The sequence below is a fragment of the Dreissena polymorpha genome, chromosome 2 (assembly GCF_020536995.1).
Source record: "Dreissena polymorpha isolate Duluth1 chromosome 2, UMN_Dpol_1.0, whole genome shotgun sequence".
Lineage (NCBI taxonomy): Eukaryota > Metazoa > Mollusca > Bivalvia > Myida > Dreissenidae > Dreissena > Dreissena polymorpha.
This window is the reverse complement of record NC_068356.1, coordinates 139557408-139579360: the sequence shown is the minus strand read 5'-3', so window position 1 is coordinate 139579360 and position 21953 is coordinate 139557408. Positions and strand designations below refer to the sequence as shown.

Here is a 21953-nt window from a genome sequence, read left to right as displayed (position 1 = left end):
ATTATTATGTATGGATGCCATGACTTAATTAATTATCATACACATTTTCAGAATATAAATTCTTAACTGATTGCCTTCGTTTGTGTTACTTTTGTACCCCGTTCATAGTCTTCAACCTAGCCATAAATTTAGAGAAGAAAAACTTACCTTCATTAAAGTATTACCGGGTATACACAGAAATCTCTCTTAACAACCCTCCTGATTTGACAAGCGAATAGGAACATGTAAAAAAACTGATCCTTTAAGTTTATGTTAAAATGTTCTAAAAGCTTGATAATACGGGCACCAGCTATTTCCAAGATTATCGAAGACCAAAAGTATGAAATAAATAACAGTTTCAATACTATAATTTATTCCATTGTCTGACTTTTGAAAAAAATTGTGTTCATTATAATCATCTTTGCCTTATTTGTACAAAGTTTTCTTAATCAACAAGACAAAATACAATCCTTTACATGTTTTTACAGTGTTCTGAATGTGAACATTTGGTAATGGTTAAATTCACTGCCTCCTCCAATTAAACATCATGTGTCTGTACCTGCTTCCCCACAGAAGAATAAATCAGCATGGGCCGCAATCACAAAGCCACTTAAGGAAAACTCAGGAAATACTAAATTATACAATTCTAAATGTCTTTGGCTACTTGGTATTGATCAAAGCCTTCCCATGTTAAAAAACAGTTTTTATGTCCCCCAACCACTATAGTGGGGGGACATATTGTTTTGCACTGTCTGTTGGTTGGTGTGTTTGTTTGCCCCAACTTTAACATTTTGCTATTACTTTGGCAATATTGAAGATAGCAACTTCATATTTGGCAAGCATGTGTATCTCATGGAGCTGCACATTTTGAGTGGTGAAAGGTCAAGGTCATCCTTCAAGGTCAAATATATAGCTTCAAAGCGGCGCAGAAGGGGACATGGTGTTTCTGACAAACACATATCTTGTTTTAACATCAGAAGGCTTTAAACAGTTTTTAAACTTGGAAAGGCTTTAAGTTAACGATAAAATAAACCAGTAGTAGCGTAAACAAATGATTCAATTTAGAACAAGGGACAAAATTGTCACAAAACCAGGTTTTCAGTTGAAAAAAGTCTGATAACGGGAGACAAATCAAAATGTGTATTGTTAACCCCCTTGTGTGAAATTGACATTGATTTCAATTAGAAAACAAGGGCTGTTTGTAAAACATGCATGCCCCCCATATGGGCTGTCAGTTGTAGTGGAATCCATTATGGGAATACGTTTTTGTCACTGTGACCTTTGACCTGAAATCAATAGGGGTCATCTGCCAGTCATGATCAATGTACCTATGAAGTTTCATGATCCTAGGCCTAATTATTCTTTAGTTATCATCCGGAAACAATTTTACTGTTTCGAGTCAATGTGACCTTGATCTTTGACCTAGTGACCTGAAAATTGATACGGGTCATCTGCCAGTCATGATCAATGTACCTGTGAAGTTTCATGATCCTAGGCGTTAAGCATTCTTGAGTAATCATGCGGAAACCATTTTACTGTTTTGAGTCACTGTGACCTTGACCTTTGACCTAGTGACCTGAAAATCAATAGGGGTCATCTGCCAGTCATGATCAATGTACCTATGAAGTTTCATGATCCTAGGCGTAAGCATTCTTGAGTTATCATGCGTAAACCATTTTACTATTTCAAGTCACTGTGACCTTGACCTTTGACCTAGTGACCTGAAAATCAATAGGAGTCATCTGCCAGTCATGATCAATGTACATATGAAGTTTCATGATCCTAGGCCTAAGCGTTCTTGAGTTATCATCTGGAAACCATTTTACTATTTCAATTCACTGTGACCTTGACCTTTGACCTAGTGACCTGAAAATCAACAGGGGTCATCTGCAAGACATGATCAATGTACCTATGAAGTTTCATGATCCTAGGCCTAAGTGTTCTTGAGTTATCATCCGGAAAGCATCTGGTGGACGGACCGACCGACATGTGCAAAAAAATATACCCCCTCGTCTTCGAAGGGGGGCATAAAAAAAGTCTGATAAAGAGAGACAACTAAAAATCAAAATGTGCATTGTTACTGATTGTTCAGAGTTACATAGTTGTTTCAAAATCAATCTATTGTTAGTTGTGGCGACCTTGACCTTGGAGATATTAACGTTATTCTTTCGCGCTACACAACGTCTAATGATGGTGAACAAATGTGCCAAATGATTTTAAAATCTCACAATGAATCACAAAGTAATGGCCTAGACAAAATTATTTATGGCCATTTTTCATGGTAAGAATGAGAGCGCAAGCCCTGACATGTATGCTTAAATATTGCAGGTTTAGTTTTTAAAAAGTATAAATATGATTTAAGTATTTTTATCATACAAATAAGTTAATTAGAGCAATCAAACTTTTATTTTGTTGCATCTATATGAAATCCATATCAGAACTCAGTTGACTTTCAGCGTTGTTTTGGTGTACAAATTTTAAAATTATTTCAGGCTACATGAAGATTTAATCTATTAATAGACTTAATAATATAAGCAGCACACTAGGAAAATGGGGCTTTATGCACATTTGCTGAAGTGCAGTACCAAATTAGCATGTGCAATCCGCACAGGCTATTCAGGGAGGACACTTTTCTCCTACACTGGATTCTTTGGACTTCCTGAAATCAAGAAATACCATTACAACAGAAAGTGATGTTTCTGATTAGCCTGTGCAGCCTACACAGGCTAATTTGCAACTACACTTTAAGCACATTCATTTAGCCCATTTTTCTAGTGTGAGGCTCATTTTATTATAAGCACAGTCTTATTTGGGATGACACTTTTAGAAAACTAATAAAGCCCTGTTTTCTCATAGCAAGGCACTATGTACAGTGGTAATGAGAGGAGGCTGAAAGGCTCTAATGTACAGTGGTAATGAGAGGAGGCTGAAAGGCTCTAATGTACAGTGGTAATGAGAGGAGGCTGAAAGGCTCTAATGTACAGTGGTAATGAGAGGAGGCTGAAAGGCTCTAATGTACAGTGGTAATGAGAGAAGGCTGAAAGGCTCTTATGTACAGTGGTAATGAGAGGAGGCTGAAAGGCTCTAATTTACAGTGGTAATGAGAGGAGGCTGAAAGGCTCTAATGTACAGTGGTAATGAGAGGAGGCTTAAAGGCTCTAATGTACAGTGGTAATGAGAGGAGGCTGAAATACCAAGGCTCTAATGTACAGTGGTAATGAGAGGAGGCTGAAAGGCTCTTATGTACAGTGGTAATGAGAGGAGGCTGAAAGGCTCTAATGTACAGTGGTAATGAGAGGAGGCTGAAAGCTCTTATGTACAGTGGTAATGAGAGGAGGCTAAAAGCTCTAATGTACAGTGGTAATGAGAGGAGGCTGAAAGGCTCTAATGTACAGTGGTAATGAGAGGAGGCTGAAAGGCTCTAATGTACAGTGGTAATGAGAGGAGGCTGAAAGGCTCTAATGTACAGTGGTAATGAGAGGAGGCTGAAAGCTCTAATGTACAGTGGTAATGAGAGGAGGCTGAAAGCTCTAATGTACAGTGGTAATGAGAGGAGGCTGAAAGGCTCTTATGTACAGTGGTAATGAGAGGAGGCTGAAAGGCTCTAATGTACAGTGGTAATGAGAGGAGGCTGAAAGACTCAAATGTACAGTGGTAATGAGAGGAGGCTCAAAGGCTCTAATGTACAGTGGTAATGAGAGGAGGCTGAAAGGCTCAAATGTACCATGGTAATGAGGAGGCTGAAAGGCTCTAATGTACAGTGGTAATGGAGAGGCTGAAAGGCTCTAATGTACAGTGGTAATGAGAGGAGGCTGAAAGGCTCTAATGTACAGTGGTAATGAGAGGAGGCTGAAAGGCTCTAATGAACAGTGGTTATGAGAGGAGGATGAAAGGCTCTAATGTACAGTGGTAATGAGAGGAGGCTGAAAGGCTCTAATGAACAGTGGTAATGAGAGGAGGCTGAAAGGCTCTAATGCACAGTGGTAATGAGAGGAGGCTCAAAGGCTCTAATGTACAGTGGTAATGAGAGGAGGCTGAATAGCAATGCTCTAATGTACAGTGGTAATGAGAGGAGGCTGAATAGCAAGGCTCTAATGAACAGTGGTAATGAGAGGAGGCTGAATTGCAAGGCTCTAATGTACAGTGGTAATGAGAGGAGGCTGTCATAGCAAGGCTCTAATGTACAGTGGTAATGAGAGGAGGCTGAAAGGCTTTAATGAACACTGGTAATGAGAGGAGGCCGGCAGGCTCTAATGTACAGTGGTCATGAGAGGAGGCTGAATAGCAAGGCTCTAATGTACAGTGGTAATGAGAGGAGGCTGAAAGACTCTAATGAACAGTGGTAATGAGAGGAGACCGGCAGGCTCTAATTTACAGTGGTAATGAGAGGAGGCTGAATAGCAAGGCTCTAATGTACAGTGGTAATGAGAGGAGGCTGAATAGCAAGGCTCTAATGAACAGTGGTAATGAGAGAGGGCTGAATAGCAAGGCTCTAATGTACAGTGGTAATGAGAGGAGGCTCTCATAGCAAGGCTCTAATGTACAGTGGTAATGAGAGGAGGATGAAAGACTCTAATGTACAGTGGTAATGAGAGGAGGCTGAAAGACTCTAATGAACAGTGGTAATGAGAGGAGGCTGAAAGGCTCTTATGTACAGTGGTAATGAGAGGAGGCTGAAAGGCTCTAATGTACAGTGGTAATGAGAGGAGGCTGAAAGACTCTAATGTACAGTGGTAATGAGAGGAGGCTCAAAGGCTCTAATGTACAGTGGTAATGAGAGGAGGCTGAAAGGCTCTAATGTACAGTGGTAATGAGAGGAGGCTGAAAGGCTCTAATGTACAGTGGTAATGGAGAGGCTGAAAGGCTCTAATGTACAGTGGTAATGAGAGGAGGCTGAAAGGCTCTAATGTACAGTGGTAATGAGAGGAGGCTGAAAGGCTCTAATGAACAGTGGTTATGAGAGGAGGATGAAAGGCTCTAATGTACAGTGGTAATGAGAGGAGGCTGAATAGCAAGGCTCTAATGTACAGTGGTAATGAGAGGAGGCTGAATAGCAAGGCTCTAATGAACAGTGGTAATTAGAGGAGGCTGAATTGCAAGGCTCTAATGTACAGTGGTAATGAGAAGAGGCTGTCATAGCAAGGCTCTAATGTACAGTGGTAATGAGAGGAGGCTGAAAGGCTTTAATGAACACTGGTAATGAGAGGAGGCTGAAAGACTCTAATGAACAGTGGTAATGAGAGGAGGCCGGCAGGCTCTAATGTACAGTGGTAATGAGAGGAGGTTGAATAGCAAGGCTCTAATGTACAGTGGTAATGAGAGGAGGCTGAATAGCAAGGCTCTAATGAACAGTGGTAATGAGAGAGGGCTGAATAGCAAGGCTCTAATGTATAGTGGTAATGAGAGGAGGCTGTCATAGCAAGGCTCTAATGTACAGTGGTAATGAGAGGAGGATGAAAGACTCTAATGTACAGTGGTAATGAGAGGAGGCTGAAAGACTCTAATGAACAGTGGTAATGAGAGGAGGCTGAAAGGCTCTAATGTACAGTGGTAATGAGAAGAGGCTGAAAGGCTTATGAGAGGAGGCTGAAAGACTCTTATTAACAGTGGTAATGAAAGGAGGCTGAAAGGCTCTAATGTACAGTGGTAATGAGAGGAGGCTGAAAGACTCTAATGTACAGTGGTAATGAGAGGAGGCTGAATAGCAAGGCTCTAATGTACAGTGGTAATGAGAGGAGGCTGAAAGGCTCTAATGAACAGTGGTAATGAGAGGAGGCTGAATAGCAAGGCTCTCATGTACAGTTGTAATGAGAGGAGGCTGCATAGCAAGGCTCTAATGTACAGTGGAAATGATAGGGGGCTGAATAGCAAGGCTCTAATGTACAGTGGTAATGAGAGGAGGCTGAATAGCAAGGCTCTTATGTACAGTGGTAATGAGAGGAGGCTGAAAGGCTCTAATGTACAGTGGTAATGAGAGGAGGCTGAATAGCAAGGCTCTAATGTTCAGTGGTAATGAGAGGAGGCTGCATAGCAAGGCTCTAATGTACAGTAGTAATGAAAGGAGGCTGAATAGCAAGGCTCTAATGTACAGTGGTAATGAGAGGAGGCTGAATCTGATATGTACAGTGGTAATGAGAGGAGGCTGACATAGCAAGGCTCTTATGTGCAGTGGTAATGAGAGGAGGCTGAATAGCAAGGCTCTAATGTACAGTGGTAATGAGAGGAGGCTGAATAGCAAGGCTCTAATGAACAGTGGTAATGAGAGGAGGCTGAATAGCAAGGCTATTATGTACAGTGGTAATGAGAGGAGGCTGACATAGCAAGGCTCTAATGTACAGTGGTAATGAAAGGAGGCTTAAAGGCTCTAATGTACAGTGGTAATGAGAGGAGGCTGAATAGCAAGGCTCTAATGTACAGTGGTAATAAGAGGAGGCTGAATAGCAAGGCTCTAATGTACAGTGGTAATGAGAGGAGGCTGAAAGGCTCTAATGTACAGTGGTAATGAGAGGAGGCTGAAAGGCTCTAATGTACAGTGGTAATGAGAGGAGGCTGCATAGCAAGGCTCTAATGTACAGTGGTAATGAGAGGAGGCTGCACAGCAAGGCTCTAATGTACAGTGGTAATGAGAGGAGGCTGAATAGCAAGGCTGTAATGTACAGTGGTAATGAGAGGAGGCTGAATAGCAAGGCTCTTATGTACAGTGGTAATGAGAGGAGGCTGAAAGGCTCTAATGTACAGTGGTAATGAGAGGAGGCTGAATAGCAAGGCTCTAATGTTCAGTGATAATGAGAGGAGGCTGCATAGCAAGGCTCTAATGTACAGTAGTAATGAAAGGAGGCTGAATAGCAAGGCTCTAATGTACAGTGGTAATGAGAGGAGGCTGAATCTGATATGTACAGTGGTAATGAGAGGAGGCTGACATAGCAAGGCTCTTATGTGCAGTGGTAATGAGAGGAGGCTGAATAGCAAGGCTCTAATGTACAGTGGTAATGAGAGGAGGCTGAATAGCAAGGCTCTAATGAACAGTGGTAATGAGAGGAGGCTGAATAGCAAGGCTATTATGTACAGTGGTAATGAGAGGAGGCTGACATAGCAAGGCTCTAATGTACAGTGGTAATGAAAGGAGGCTGAAAGGCTCTAATGTACAGTGGTAATGAGAGGAGGCTGAATAGCAAGGCTCTAATGTACAGTGGTAATAAGAGGAGGCTGAATAGCAAGGCTCTAATGTACAGTGGTAATGAGAGGAGGCTGAAAGGCTCTAATGTACAGTGGTAATGAGAGGAGGCTGAAAGGCTCTAATGTACAGTGGTAATGAGAGGAGGCTGCATAGCAAGGCTCTAATGTACAGTGGTAATGAGAGGAGGCTGCACAGCAAGGCTCTAATGTACAGTGGTAATGAGAGGAGGCTGAATAGCAAGGCTGTAATGTACAGTGGTAATGAGAGGAGGCTGAATAGCAAGGCTCTAATGTTCAGTGGTAATGAGAGGAGGCTGCATAGCAAGGCTCTAATGTACAGTAGTAATGAAAGGAGGCTAAATAGCAAGGCTGTAATGTACAGTGGTAATGAGAGGAGGCTGAAAGGCTCTAATGTACAGTGGTAATGAGAGGAGGCTGAATAGCAAGGCTCTAATGTTCAGTGGTAATGAGAGGAGGCTGCATAGCAAGGCTCTAATGTACAGTAGTAATGAAAGGAGGCTAAATAGCAAGGCTCTAATGTACAGTGGTAATGAGAGGAGGCTGAATCTGATATGTACAGTGGTAATGAGAGGAGGCTGACATAGCAAGGCTCTTATGTGCAGTGGTAATGAGAGGAGGCTGAATAGCAAGGCTCTAATGTACAGTGGTAATGAGAGGAGGCTGAATAGCAAGGCTCTAATGTACAGTGGTAATGAGAGGAGGCTGAAAGGCTCTAATGAACAGTGGTAATGAGAGGAGGCTGAATAGCAAGGCTCTCATGTACAGTTGTAATGAGAGGAGGCTGCATAGCAAGGCTCTAATGTACAGTGGTAATGAGAGGAGGCTGAATAGCAAGGCTCTAATGTACAGTGGAAATGAGAGGAGGCTGACATAGCAATGCTCGAATGTACAGTGGTAATGAGAGGAGGCTGAATTGCAATGCTCTAATGAACAGTGGTAATGAGAGGAGGTTGAAAGGCTCTAATGTACAGTGGTAATGAGAGGAGGCTGAATAGCAAGGCTCTAATGTACAGTGGTAATGAGAGGAGGCTGAAAGGCTCTAATGTACAGTGGTAATGAGAGGAGACTGAAAGGCTCTAATGTACAGTGGTAATGAGAGAAGGCTGAAAGGCTCTAATGTACAGTGGTAATGAGAGGAGGCTGAATAATGTACAATGGTTATGAGAGGAGGCTGAAATACCAAGGCTCTAATGTACAGTGGTAATGAGAGGAGGCTGAAAGGCTCTAATGTACAGTGGTTATGAGAGGAGGCTGAAAGGCTCTAATGTACAGTGGTAATGAGAGGAGGCTGATTCTGATATGTACAGTGGTAATGAGCGGAGGCTGAATCTGATATGTACAGTGGTAATGAGAGGAGGCTGAATCTGATATGTACAGTGGTAATGAGAGAAGGCTGAATCTGATATGTACAGTGGTAATGAGAGGAGGCTGAATCCGATATGAACAACTGGCAAGGCTCTAATGTACAGTGGTAATGAGAGGAGGCTGAATCAGATATAAACAACTGGTGAACATCAGCACTTCTTAGCTCATCCTAACACAGTTTTGTCATTGCGAGCTATGGTGGAAAGTCCTGGTACCACTATAGAGGCCAGAGTTTGGGTCATTGTTGATAAAACTTGGTCACATTGTTTTATATTGTCAATATCTAGATGGAGTTCAAATTTGAGTCAAGTAAGGTGAAAAGCCAATTCTCAATATCAAAACATGTATTCATGTTACTGCATGTGTAGAGAAAGAAAAAGCTTGCAATTTCTTTACTCTTATTTTATTCTTTCAATGTGTTGACCAGCTGCAGTCAATTGTATTCATCTGGATAACGTTTAGCCAATCCTTAAGATAACCTCTATTTTGATACATGTAAAGATAACCAAAGTCAAATACCTTGGCTAAATCTTCTCCTAAACATAACAAAAACGTGCACCTATTGGATATTTCTTTGTTTTTACATTGCTAACCAAAAAAGATATCCTAAAATGGAAGATAACCAAAAGTTATCTGCTGGATATGAGTTATCTAGATGTATACAATTGGCTGCTGGTATAGTTGATATACATAATAATAAACACAGTTATGTACATTCATACGCTACAATTACCACAATTAGCAGTTATGACAAGATGATCCCTGATAAATGGAAATGACAAGTTCTATTGCACGACAGTTAACCGATCAGTTACTTTCAAATTCTGATCTCATGAAATAAAATTAAAAAAACAGTCAAACAAATCTATACAATGTAATTCACTCAAAACAAAACTTTATAATTTACAATCCAGGTCATTCATTATAAGCCTGACAAATATCATTAATAAATAAATGATGGCTAATGGCAACCATACCACATGAGAGAAATGATGAATGATTTTAAATAACAAAGCAATTATTCATAAAATGAAGGTAACTTCCAGTTATAGTGTGCATTTCAATGTTATTACACATGAATTAAAGTCTTTCCCAAAAGTTTTGCAACATCTCATAATTATGCCCATCACATTTTTAAATAGAACCAAACCAAAAAACTGAGAAATTCCCGTATGTTCTCAAGGACTCAGGTGGTCTAACGCCACTGTCTGCCCAGTACGGTGTAACACGGCCGATAGCGCCCCCACTGTCCCCAGTTGTCTGCGTGACCACAACATGAGTCCTTCGTACACAATCTGACGTAAACCCCCTACATAGTGGTCCTCACGTACCTCCTCAATTGTTTCATCTTCAAGGCCAAGATTTCGGACTGAAAGCAAATTGGGAATGCTGTAAGGTGTAATGTTCCTCATTGGGAATCATTAAAGGAAGCAACTTATGATGCCTTCACAGTAATTATAGAAATTGTAGCAGTAAGGTAATTTAGTGGTTTAGTTTGTTACTTTGTTGATGTAAAAGTATACATTAAATAACTCTAAATTATCATTAAGTGGTATACAATGTGGAGAAATATTTTAGCCCAAGAGGGCAAACCTTTTTCATATTAAAAACAAACAATTGGCACCTTTAACCCTTTCCACAATAAGAAGTAAAGAGAAAATAGCTTTTGCACCAGCATAAAACCAGAATATCTTGCGAGTAACTTGCAATCTGTTCAGGTTTATGCTGCCCATCAGTATCCAAGGGTTGGAAATGAAGCCTTTAAAACTTGAATTTAGTAAGAAAGGTCTAAAATTAAATATAACTTTCCAAGGGAAAACAAATGAGCGTATAAATACAAATTTTAAGTGGTAAAGGGACAAAAATCACTGCCCAATACATGCCCCAGGGCAGGTCAATATGGCCTGTTAAAGGTAATCACTGCCCAATACATGCCTCAGGGCAGGCCAATATGGCCTGTAACAGGTAATCACTGCCCAATACATGCCCCAGGGCAGGCCAATATGGCCTTTAACAGGTAATCACTGCCCAATACATGCCCCAGGGCAGGCCAATATGGCCTGTAACAGGTAATCACTGCCCAATACATGCCTCAGGGCAGGCCAATATGTTCTGTAACAGGTAATCACTGCCCAATACATGCCCCAGGGCAGGCCAATATGGCCTGTAACAGGTGGCATCCCCCAATACATGTCTCAGGGCAGGCCAATATGGCCTGTAACAGGTGGCATCCCCCAATACATGCCCCAGGGCAGGCCAATATGGCATGTTACAGGTGGCATCCCCCAATACATGCCCCAGGGCAGGCCAATATGGCCTGTAACAGGTGGCATCCCCCAATACATGCCCCAGGGCAGGCCAATATGGCCTGTAACCGGTGACATCCCCCAATACATGCCCCAGGGCAGACCAATATGGCCTGTAACAGGTGGCATCCCTTCTTCACTGCCCAATACATGCCCCAGGGCAGGCCAATATGGCCTGTAACAGGTGGCATCCCCCAATACATGCCCCATGGCAGGCCAATATGGCCTGTAACAGGTGGCATCCCTTCTTCACTGCCCAATACATGCCCCAGGGCAGGCCAATATCGCCTGTAACAGGTGGCATCCCCCAATACATGCCCCATGGCAGGCCAATATGGCCTGTAACAGGTGGCATCCCTTCTTCACTGCCCAATACATGCCCCAGGGCAGGCCAATATGGCCTGTAACAGGTGGCATCCCCCAATACATGCCCCATGGCAGGCCAATATGGCCTGTAACAAGTGGCATCCCTTCTTCACTGCCCAATACATGCCCCAGGGCAGGTTAATATGGCCTGTAACAGGTGGCATCCCCCAATACATGCACCAGGGCAGGTCAATATGGCCTGTAACAGGTGGCATCCCCCAATACATGCCCCAGGGCAGGCCAATATGGCCTTTAACAGGTGGCATCCCTTCTTAACCCTTTCCTGCTCAGATATGTATTTGAACACACTAGTAGCCCCTAAGAAAAACAAAATGAAAGACCTTTCTTAATAGATTCAAGTTTAAAAGGCTTCATTTATTACTCAAATATACTGATGAGCAGCAAACAGCATAAAACCTGAAAAGACTGCAGTTGACTTGGCGGCTGTTCTGTTCTTGCCCTGTTTGCATACAGCCATTTTCACTTAGCTTCCGAGTCTGCCATGGGGTCTGCCAAAATTCCTTAATTACTGCATGATACCTTAATTACCGGGTACCCACATACAATTCATAAATGAAAAATAAACTGTATAGATAATTTCTTTTCTGTTCGATGTGAGGATTGTTCAATACACAAGTAAAGTAAACCAATTGAAAAATTAACAAAACAAACAAATACAAAACTGCATCTTTGAAATGGAAAATCAATACTGTTAGTTCTGTATGTCTACTTACACACTCGTCTCCAATCTTGTCCAATGTATTGACTGACAGTTTGGAGATCGTCTGAATTTACAGGTCGTGTGGACTCTGTAAATGGAGTGACAAATGTTGGCATGTCATGGCTCGGGTTTGTATCTGTTATCAAATTTACATTTTTTGTGCACAGACCATACCCTTTACATAAGTCAACAAACAGATTTGTTATTCAATTTCAATTGTGGCATGAATTCTTAAACAAAAAAAATCCAAGATTTAGTTGTTTATGAATTCATTTTTTGCCTTATATTCACAGCTGAAATTCTTCTAAACGAAAAATATAGGAAACAAGGCAGACACAGCTATATTTCCTGCCACGATTTTCTCACCTTGAAGTGATGACCTTTATTTTGAGCCAGCATGACTAACGCATGCCTTCTGCATATCGTCCCAATTACTTAATCATTGAAGCCTTGTTTCATGAAAATCCTTCGATGGGTGTACAAGATATGGACTAGGCACAAGACAAGAGACTCAAAAAGACACAGACGTTACTGACTTTTGCAATCTGCACACATCTCAATGACGGAAAAATTGAAGCCAATTTTCATCGAAATCCTTTATGAGATATAGAAGACATGTAGCAGACACACACAGCAGAGTTGAAAACTTTTTATCTTTAAGTGTAACTCTGGCTTGGAGCAAGGGTGACTGCCTTTTACACATTATCTTAATGCCCTAAGCATTGAAAGCAAATGTCATGAAAATCCATCAAAAGGTATGGGAGATGCACACAAAACTTCAAAAGGTATGATAAATATGGTGCAGCAGACAAAACTTCAAAAGGTATGGGAGATATGGTGCAGACAAAACCTCAACAGGTATGGGAGCTATGGTGCAGACAAAACTTCAAAAGGTATGGGAGATATGTTGCAGACAAAACCTCAACAGGTATGGGAGATATGTTGCAGACAAAACTTCAAAAGGTATGGGAGATATGGTGCAGACAAAATCTCAACAGGTATAAGAGATATGTTGCAGACAAAACTTCAAAAGGTTGGGAGATATGGTGAAGACAAAACTTCAAAAGGTATTGGAGATATGGTGCAGACACAACAGGTATGGGAGATATAGTGCAGACACAAAAGGTATGGGAGATATGGTGCAGACAAAATATTTAACAGGTATGGGAGATATGGTGCAGACAAAACTTCAAACGGTTTGGGAAATATGTTGCAGACACACAAATGGAGGCTAAAAACATCAAACTTAAAGGACCTTAACACTGAGAAATCATGACTGACTAATGCCATCTGCAAATCATCCCCATGCCTTTAACATTTGAGGCAAGTTATTTATATGCTGTGTGATAAGAAACTGCACTATGAATGTTAACTATAGTAGTTGATTGTAGTACCTTGCTAAAGACACCTCAAATTGTATCGCAGATCTTGATATATTCCTTTTAGCTTCGCTCTGGGAAAACAGGTTAAATGAAGGTGCGTAAATTGTCGTCCCAGATAACCCTTTGCAGTCCCTTCATGTTGAGTCCACCCAAGACACCACTTACGTTAAAGCATCTATATGTTTGAGTCCACCCAAGACACCACTTACGTAAAAGCATCTGTATGTTTGAGTCTACCCAAGACACCACTTACGTAGAAGCCTCTGTATGTTTGAGTCCACCCAAGACACCACTTACGTAAAAGCATCTGTATGTTTGAGTCCACCCAAGACACCACTTACGTAAAAGCATCGGTATGTTTGAGTCCACCCAAGACACCACTTACGTAAAAGCATCTGTATGTTTGAGTCCACCCAAGACACCAATTACATAAAAGCATCTGTATGTTTGAGTCCACCCAAGACACCACTTACGTAAAATCATCTGTATGTTTGAGTCCACCCAAGACACCACTTACGTTAAAGCATCTGTATGTTTGAGTTCACCCAAGACACCACTTACGTAAAAGCATCTGTATGTTTGAGTCCACCCAAGACACCACTTACGTAAAAGCATCTGCATGTTTGAGTCCATCCAAGACACCACTTACGTAAAAGCATCTGTATGTTTGAGTCCACCCAAGACACCAATTACATAAAAGCATCTGTATGTTTGAGTCCACCCAAGACACCACTTACGTAAAATCATCTGTATGTTTGAGTCCACCCAAGACACCAATTACATAAAAGCATCTGTATGTTTGAGTCCACCCAAGACACCACTTACGTAAAATCATCTGTATGTTTGAGTCCACCCAAGACACCACATACGTAAAAGCATCTGCATGTTTGAGTCCATCCAAGACACCACTTACGTAAAAGCATCTGTATGTCTGAGTCCACCCAAGGCACCACTTACATAAAAGCATCTGTATGTTTGAGTCCACCAAAGACACCACTTACGTAAAAGCATCTGTATGTTTGAGTCCACCCAAGACACCACTTACGTAAAAGCATCTGTATGTTTGAGTCCACCCAAGACACCACTTACGTAAAAGCATCTGTATGTTTGAGACTTCCCAAGACACCACTTACGTCAAAGCATCTGTATGTTTGAGTCCACCCAAGACACCACTTACGTAAAAGCATCTGTATGTTTGAGACTTCCCAAGACACCACTTACGTCAAAGCATCTGTATGTTTGAGTCCACCCAAGACACCACTTACGTAGAAGCCTCTGTATGTTTGAGTCCACCCAAGACACCAATTACATAAAAGCATCTGTATGTTTGAGACTTCCCAAGACACCACTTACGTAAAAGCATCTGTATGTTTGAGTCCACCCAAGACACCACTTACGTAAAAGCATCTGTATGTTTGAGTCCACCCAAGACACCACTTACGTAAAAGCATCTGTATGTTTGAGTCCACCCAAGACACCACCTACGTAAAAGCATCTGTATGTTTGAGTCCACCCAAGACACCACCTACGTAAAAGCATCTGTATGTTTGAGACTTCCCAAGACACCACTTACATAAAAGCATCTGTATGTTTGAGACTTCCCAAGACACCACTTACGTAAAAGCATCTGTATGTTTGAGTCCACCCAAGACACCACTTACGTAAAAGCATCTGTATGTTTGAGTCCACCAAAGACACCACTTACGTAAAAGCATCTGTATGTTTGAGTCCACCCAAGACACAACTTACGTAAAAGCATCTGTATGTTTGAGTCCACCTAAGACACCACTTACGTAAAAGCATCTGTATGTTTGAGTCCACCCAAGGCACCACTTACGTAAAAGAATCTGTATGTTTGAGTCCACCCAAGACACAACTTACGTAAAAGAATCTGTATGTTTGAGTCCAACCAAGACACCACTTACGTAAAAGCATCTGTATGTTTGAGTCCACCCAAGACACCACTTACGTAAAAGCATCTGTATGTTTGAGTCCACCCAAGACACCACCTACGTAAAAGCATCTGTATGTTTGAGTCTGACCAAGACACCACCTACGTAAAAGCATCTGTATGTTTGAGACTTCCCAAGACACCACTTACGTAAAAGCATCTGTATGTTTGAGACTTCCCAAGACACCACTTACGTAAAAGCATCTGTATGTTTGAGTCCACCCAAGACACCACTTACGTAAAAGCATCTGTATGTTTGAGTCCACCCAAGACACCACTTACGTAAAAGCATCTGTATGTTTGAGTCCACCCAAGACACAACTTACGTAAAAGCATCTGTATGTTTGAGTCCACCTAAGACACCACTTACGTAAAAGCATCTGTATGTTTGAGTCCACCCAAGACACCACTTACATAAAAGAATCTGTATGTTTGAGTCCACCCAAGACACAACTTACGTAAAAGAATCTGTATGTTTGAGTCCACCCAAGACACCACTTACGTAAAAGCATCTGTATGTTTGAGTCCACCCAAGACACCACTTATGTAAAAGCATCTGTATGTTTGAGTCCACCCAAGACACCACTTACGTGAAAGCATCTGTATGTTTGAGTCCACCTAAGACACCACTTACGTAGAAGCCTCTGTTTGTTTGAGTCCACCCAAGACACCACTTACGTAAAAGCATCTGTATGTTTGAGTCCACCCAAGACACCACTTACGTAAAAGCATCTGTATGTTTGAGTCCACCCAAGACACCACTTACGTAAAAGCCTCTGTATGTTTGAGTCCACCCAAGACACCACTTACGTAAAAGCCTCTGTATGTTTGAGTCCACCCAAGACACCAATTACGTAAAAGCATCTGTATGTTTGAGTCCACCAAAGACACCACTTACGTAAAAGCATCTGTATGTTTGAGTCCACCAAAAACACCACTTACGTAAAAGCATCTGTATGTTTGAGTCCACCAAAGACACCACTTACGTAGAAGCCTCTGTATGTTTGAGTCCACCCCAGGCTCCTGCCTTGCAGGCTCCCCATGTCTGTGTCGTGAGCGACTGGTCGCTAACTCTTCATCACTGCTGTCCTCATCTCTGTAACCACCAGGGCCTTTGGTAACATGCTCTCGACAGCCGACCTTAAAGGTGGAATCTTGCATTACACAAGAGATGCCTACACAATTAAACTAAAGACATGAAATATTACAGGCCACAATGATATGGGCGGCACATTAAGGACATGAAATGTTACAGGTGACTATGATATTGGTGATACATTGAGGACAGAAAATGTGACATGTATCCAAACCCGACCTAAAAACAGGAATTACCTAAGCATTTTGTGAGTTAGCTATAGTCTGCACATCATATTTGAAATATGCAATTAAGCATTATGTAGGACAGTGCAAGCTATTGCTATGGTCTAAACACCCTATCTCAAAAGAAAAATTCATGTATACTTTTATATTGGAGTTATCCAGACCTAAGTGTCAAAGCGCATGAAATTTCATATATGGCCATGACACCCTCTATTAATGTGGAATGAAGTATAATTAGTAAGGCAGATTTAATTATACAACATGAGGACACGGCATGGTACTTGATTAAAAATGTCTTTCATAATTATGTAATTAAATATATCTTTAAGATGAATAATATCTCCAACATTTCCCCAAATATGTTCCAATTTTAGCTGTCAACTTTGGAAAAATGTCAATTTCAACTTAAATAGAAATGTTAAAAACATGGCTAAACAAATGTGAGAAACTTTTATTAGGACAGTTCTTTTTTCATAAACAACATTTATAAAGAGGCTTTTGCATGATCTTTATTTTTAGAACTTTGAACATGTATACCATATGCTACCTACTTTAATTTGGCCAGCACCATTCACAATGATTACATCTCCCTCGTAACTGCGAACACGATGAATTTCCTTGACTACTGTCCAAAAAAAGAGAAAAACAACTAGTTTCCACACATGCTTTACCAAGTTTCAGAGTTATACATCCATAACAATTATTTCAATGTTTCTCAGGAGTAAGATAACATATTGAGCATTTTAATCGGCTGAAAATGCATTGACTATCTTGAAAATTGTATGATTTTTGTTAAAGCCTTGTCAACATGAAAGGACAGTACATGTGTTCACAACGACCAAACACTTGATAACAAAGAGAATATGAGAATTAATTTCAAACATGTTGTGAATTGTAAAATGTCATTCCCTTTATGTATGCTTTAGGTTATGTGGATGTTGCACGGACAAGCTTTAATATTAACTAGAATACAGTATTATTGAGTTTAATATTAACTAGAATACAGTATCATTGAGTTTAATATTAACTAGAATACAGTATTATTGAGTTTAATATTAACTAGAATACAGTATTATTGAGTTAAATATTAACTAGAATACAGTATTAGTCAGTTTAATATTAACTAGAATACAGTACCATTCAGTTTCATATTAACTAGAATACAATATTATTCAGTTTAATATTAATTAGAATACAGTATTATTCAGTTTCTCTCTCCTAACACCATACACCAAAATTTGGGATTTTCACTTAAAAATTCAAACTGCTGCTCAGCCGATGATGGATTGATTAGTAATAACAAGAGCAGCGCATAACGGGTTCCAAAGCTCGGCTGCGAAAGCTTGTCAGATTATGTTTTTTTTTGAGGTCACGGTGACCTTGACGTTTGACCTAGTGACCCAAAATTGGGTGTGGCGTGTAGAACTCATCAAGGTGCATCTACTTATGAAGTTTCAAAGTTGTAGGTGGAAGCACTTTGATTTTAGAGCCAATGTTAAGGTTTTAGCACGAAGCCTACGGCGGACGGCTGACGGCGGACTATGACAATACCTCGGGTTTTTCCGAAAACAGCCAAGCTAAAAATGGGTGTGGCGTGTAGAAATGAGGAAGGTGAATGTACATATGAAGTTTAAAAGTTGTAGGTGGAAGCACTTTTATTGTAGAGGCTATGTTAAAGTTTTATATTGGAGGTCACATCGACTTTGACCTTTGACCTAGTGACCCAAAAATGGGTGTGGCGTGTAGAACTCATCAAGGTGCATGTACATATGAAGTTTCAAAGTTGTAGGTGGAAGCACTTTGATTTTAGAGCGAATGTAAAGGTTTATGTTAAAGTTTTATATTAGAGGTCACAGTGACCTTGACCTTTGACCTAGTGACCCAAAAATGGGTGTGGCGTGTAGAACTCATCAAAGTGCATCTATATATGAAGTTTCCAAGTTGTAGGTGGAAGCACTTTGATTTTAGAGCCTATGTTAAAGTTTTATATTAGAGGTCACAGTGATGATCTTTGATCTAGTGACCCAAAAATGGGTGTGGCGTGTAGAACTCATCAAAGTGCATCTACATATAAAGTTTCAAAGTTGTAGGTGGAAGCACTTTGATTTTAGAGCCAATGTTAAGGTTTTAGCACGACGCCTACAGCGGACGGCTGACGGCGGACGACGAGCTGGCTATGACAATACATCGGGTTTTCTCCAAAAACAGCCGAGCTAAAAATCAAAACAAAATTCAAAAACCCTTATGCATAACTTGTTTTAAGCAATAAACACTTGATATCAGCTCGTTAGATTGGCTTATGTCGCCAGTTAATGTAAATAGGACTATTGAGAAAGCATTTATATTTATAAAAAAATATCTACTAGCAAGAGTCAACTGGTTTAATTTTTCAAACCAATCAATATCAAGCAGCATTCTAGGAAAACTGGGCTGATTGCACGTGCGTTAAGTGTCATCCCAAATTGTGCAGTCCACACAGTCTAATCAGGGACAAAAAATTCAGCTTTTAAAGAAGTGTTTTTTTAAAGAGAGTCTCTTCTATTTGAAAATCAAACCTAGGCGGAGAGGCTCGTCCAAGTTAAGACTAAGCGCACGGCACAGGCTTATTAGGGATCATGCTTTACCCACATGCATTTTCTCTAGTTTTCCCAGAACATATGAAAAAAAATATTTGCATACTTTTTTACCTATCATAGTTAAGATTTTGAGACTACTGTCTTGTACCAAAAAATAATGCTACTTAAAAAAGGCTGAGTAACACATCAACATTCAAAATAGTTCCAAAGTTTAAACAAACTGTTATATTTTTCAATATGTTTTTCTGTCAGGGTAAGAATTAACAAAGACCCTTTCCTTAAAATTAATAAGATAATTAAGCATTTGGTTATTTTGTGTAGAAGTCTTTTCGCCTTGAATGTTTTAAAACAGTAAATATTGATAAAATAGTTAAAAGCTTCAATAAGAAAACAATGCATTTCTGCCAGAAAATTTTGTCTTAAATTTTCCCTTAAGAACAACTTCAGTTAAGATTTCTTTAAGGACCTTTAAGAAAACCAGCCAAGACTCACAATTCCCATGTTTATCTGTGGTGTAAGTAACTCCATCAGGGACATCCCGGCCTGATTTATATGCACGCTTAGCTTCTTTTTCAGCTATTGCAGCCTTGGCCATCGCTTTTTCCATCTGCAAGATCAAATACCATATATTTCTTTATTAAAGGACCTCAAAGACATTACATTTTTCAAAGTAAGAACATAACTACCACAATTAAGAGCAATTTATTAACATGGACGTGAATTCCTCGCACGGCCATTTTGGTAAGGACGTAAGCTAACGCTGACAAAGCATATTAAAGTAGAAAATTCAAGTTTTGCTGAAGTTTGTTCCAACACAGATGGTTTTCTACACAGCAGCTCCATAAAATTTAAAAGGGACCAACTGCACCCCTACTTACAAATCATATGGGATATTCCTAAGCTCATCCAATCGAAATCAAAATTCAAATGTTACAGGCATTCTAATTTGTCAATAAAAAATAAATTGAAAACTTTTGTTCATATGTAACAAGCATTGCAATTGATCAATATATAAATCTGAAAAAACATGTTCAAATGTAAAAAGAATTCTCTTATGTCCATGATATTTATAGTTGAAGATATAGAATTTAAGAGTCATGTAGCGAGATTTAAAACAATATTTCTATACAACAACCAAGAATGCAAAGTCTGACAGTCAAGAATGCAGCTCTAGTTTACCTTTCTCATTGCCCTGCTGACTTTCCTGTCTACCATGTCTCCAACATCTTCAGCATGCCTGTGTCCCGACATCTGGACTTGTCAATACTTGGCCATCAACCAGTGGTAACTGGACTTCAAACATCGAAGTTAATTGCAATCAATAGTCAGAGATCAAGGGCACTTGTATATGAAATGCTATTAAGCCTTAAGTAGGGGTACCGGTACATTTTTACAGTAAACTGTGCTAAGCTCCTCAACTGTTGTTTTATATAACCTTAACATAATACCATAAAGATTTGTATTAAATTCATGAGTGTATAATTTGAAAGCTTCTTATAATTGACCACACAGTTATATCGAGAGGTTAGTAAGAAGTGGTGCAGGGGCAAAGTTTAATAATGGCCCGAGGGCCACCTATTCTGTTTTACCATGTCAAAGGAATATGTAAAGAAGTTCGGAGTTTCTAGGTACTTCTTCATAAAAACTTTTAGAGCAATAACAGGTTTAATTTCCATACTGTCTAATATATACATAATGACATACATCACTTTCAGGCACAAACCCTCATCATATGACATGTAATCACATAGTCAACATATACAATTGTGTATGGTTTATAAATGCCTTTGAAAATTTGAATAATCACAAAGAGTTCAAAGAAGATGTTATTATGATTTTGGTCCTTTTGCAGCTATCCAGACAAAGCACAGCATTCATGAATCACAATACGATTTATTTTTGTTATGTTTCCATGGCTCTTTATAGACATTTTTTATGCTACAAACTGAACATAATATGAACCACATTGACAGCAAATTTAATTATAAAAGTATCATAAAATTCCTTGCAAAGCCAATTAATAACAAGATAATTTTTCCTATCAAATTATCACTGAATCAGTATGTACATATTTTATAAAATATTTGTGTAACATTATTTTTTTAGAGACGATCTCAAAGACTGAAATGCAAAAGAAGGCATGTACAACTTTATTATCTTAAAGCTAGAAAAATAGTAGTAGTTCGAAGCTGTTGTAAGATTTATCTTTTATAGACCATTAAGATGTACTGCATACACTTTTAAAATATCAAACTCTTTCTTTATCTAGCAAATACTACAAACAAGCTGCTGATTGTGTTCATAACCATACTAGTTTATGCTATATAATAAATGGAAAGTACATATATGATATAAGGAAAGTTCATCAAAGATAATATCATAATAATGCTTTATGTAGTAATATTAATTGAAATAGGAATATTGTTATAATTAAATTATATTAATAAATAATACATACCTCCTTTAGAAAAAAATACGTCTATTAATTCACTATAAGACTACAGTACAGTATAGTTTTACTAATTTTCAAACAAAAACCTCATACCGTCATAGGATGATAGATAATGTTCAGCAATATAAGACTTCCTTTTTCAGTTACAGCTTACTGTAAAGTAAAAACTTTAAGATATTAAACTTTAACGAAGTTAAAACTGGAAAACTGCTTTAAGCTTCTAAGACGTATGAATAATAACGTTTTTCCCGAACGTTTTTTCTATCTGTTTATTTCGCAGTAAACTGAAAGTGGAAATACCATTTTCATGAAGGACAAACAGGTTAGTAAACATAACG

The 21953-nt window shown here is 39.5% G+C and overlaps 1 protein-coding gene across 5 annotated transcripts; it reads right to left on the bottom strand.

Annotated features, from left to right (window-relative positions):
• Window positions 1–8928: 8928 nt before the first annotated feature.
• On the bottom strand, window positions 8929–21945 carry LOC127869199 (uncharacterized). Of its 5 annotated transcripts, none has more exons than XM_052411554.1 (7): window positions 21709–21945; window positions 20343–20456; window positions 19656–19770; window positions 17139–17212; window positions 16254–16407; window positions 11948–12070; window positions 8929–9910 (listed from the first exon to the last, which is right to left on the bottom strand). In XM_052411554.1, the coding sequence occupies exons 2-7, from the start codon at window positions 20412–20414 to the stop codon at window positions 9720–9722; spliced, it is 729 nt and encodes a 242-aa protein (XP_052267514.1). In that variant the 5' UTR covers window positions 20415–20456; window positions 21709–21945; the 3' UTR covers window positions 8929–9719. The 5 variants fall into 5 exon arrangements, with proteins under 5 accessions (XP_052267514.1, XP_052267515.1, XP_052267516.1 ...); XM_052411555.1 differs by lacking the exon at window positions 21709–21945 and adding an exon at window positions 21622–21698; XM_052411556.1 differs by lacking the exon at window positions 21709–21945 and having other exon boundaries at window positions 17139–17209; window positions 20343–20895.
• Between the last annotated feature and the right edge of the window lie 8 nt (window positions 21946–21953).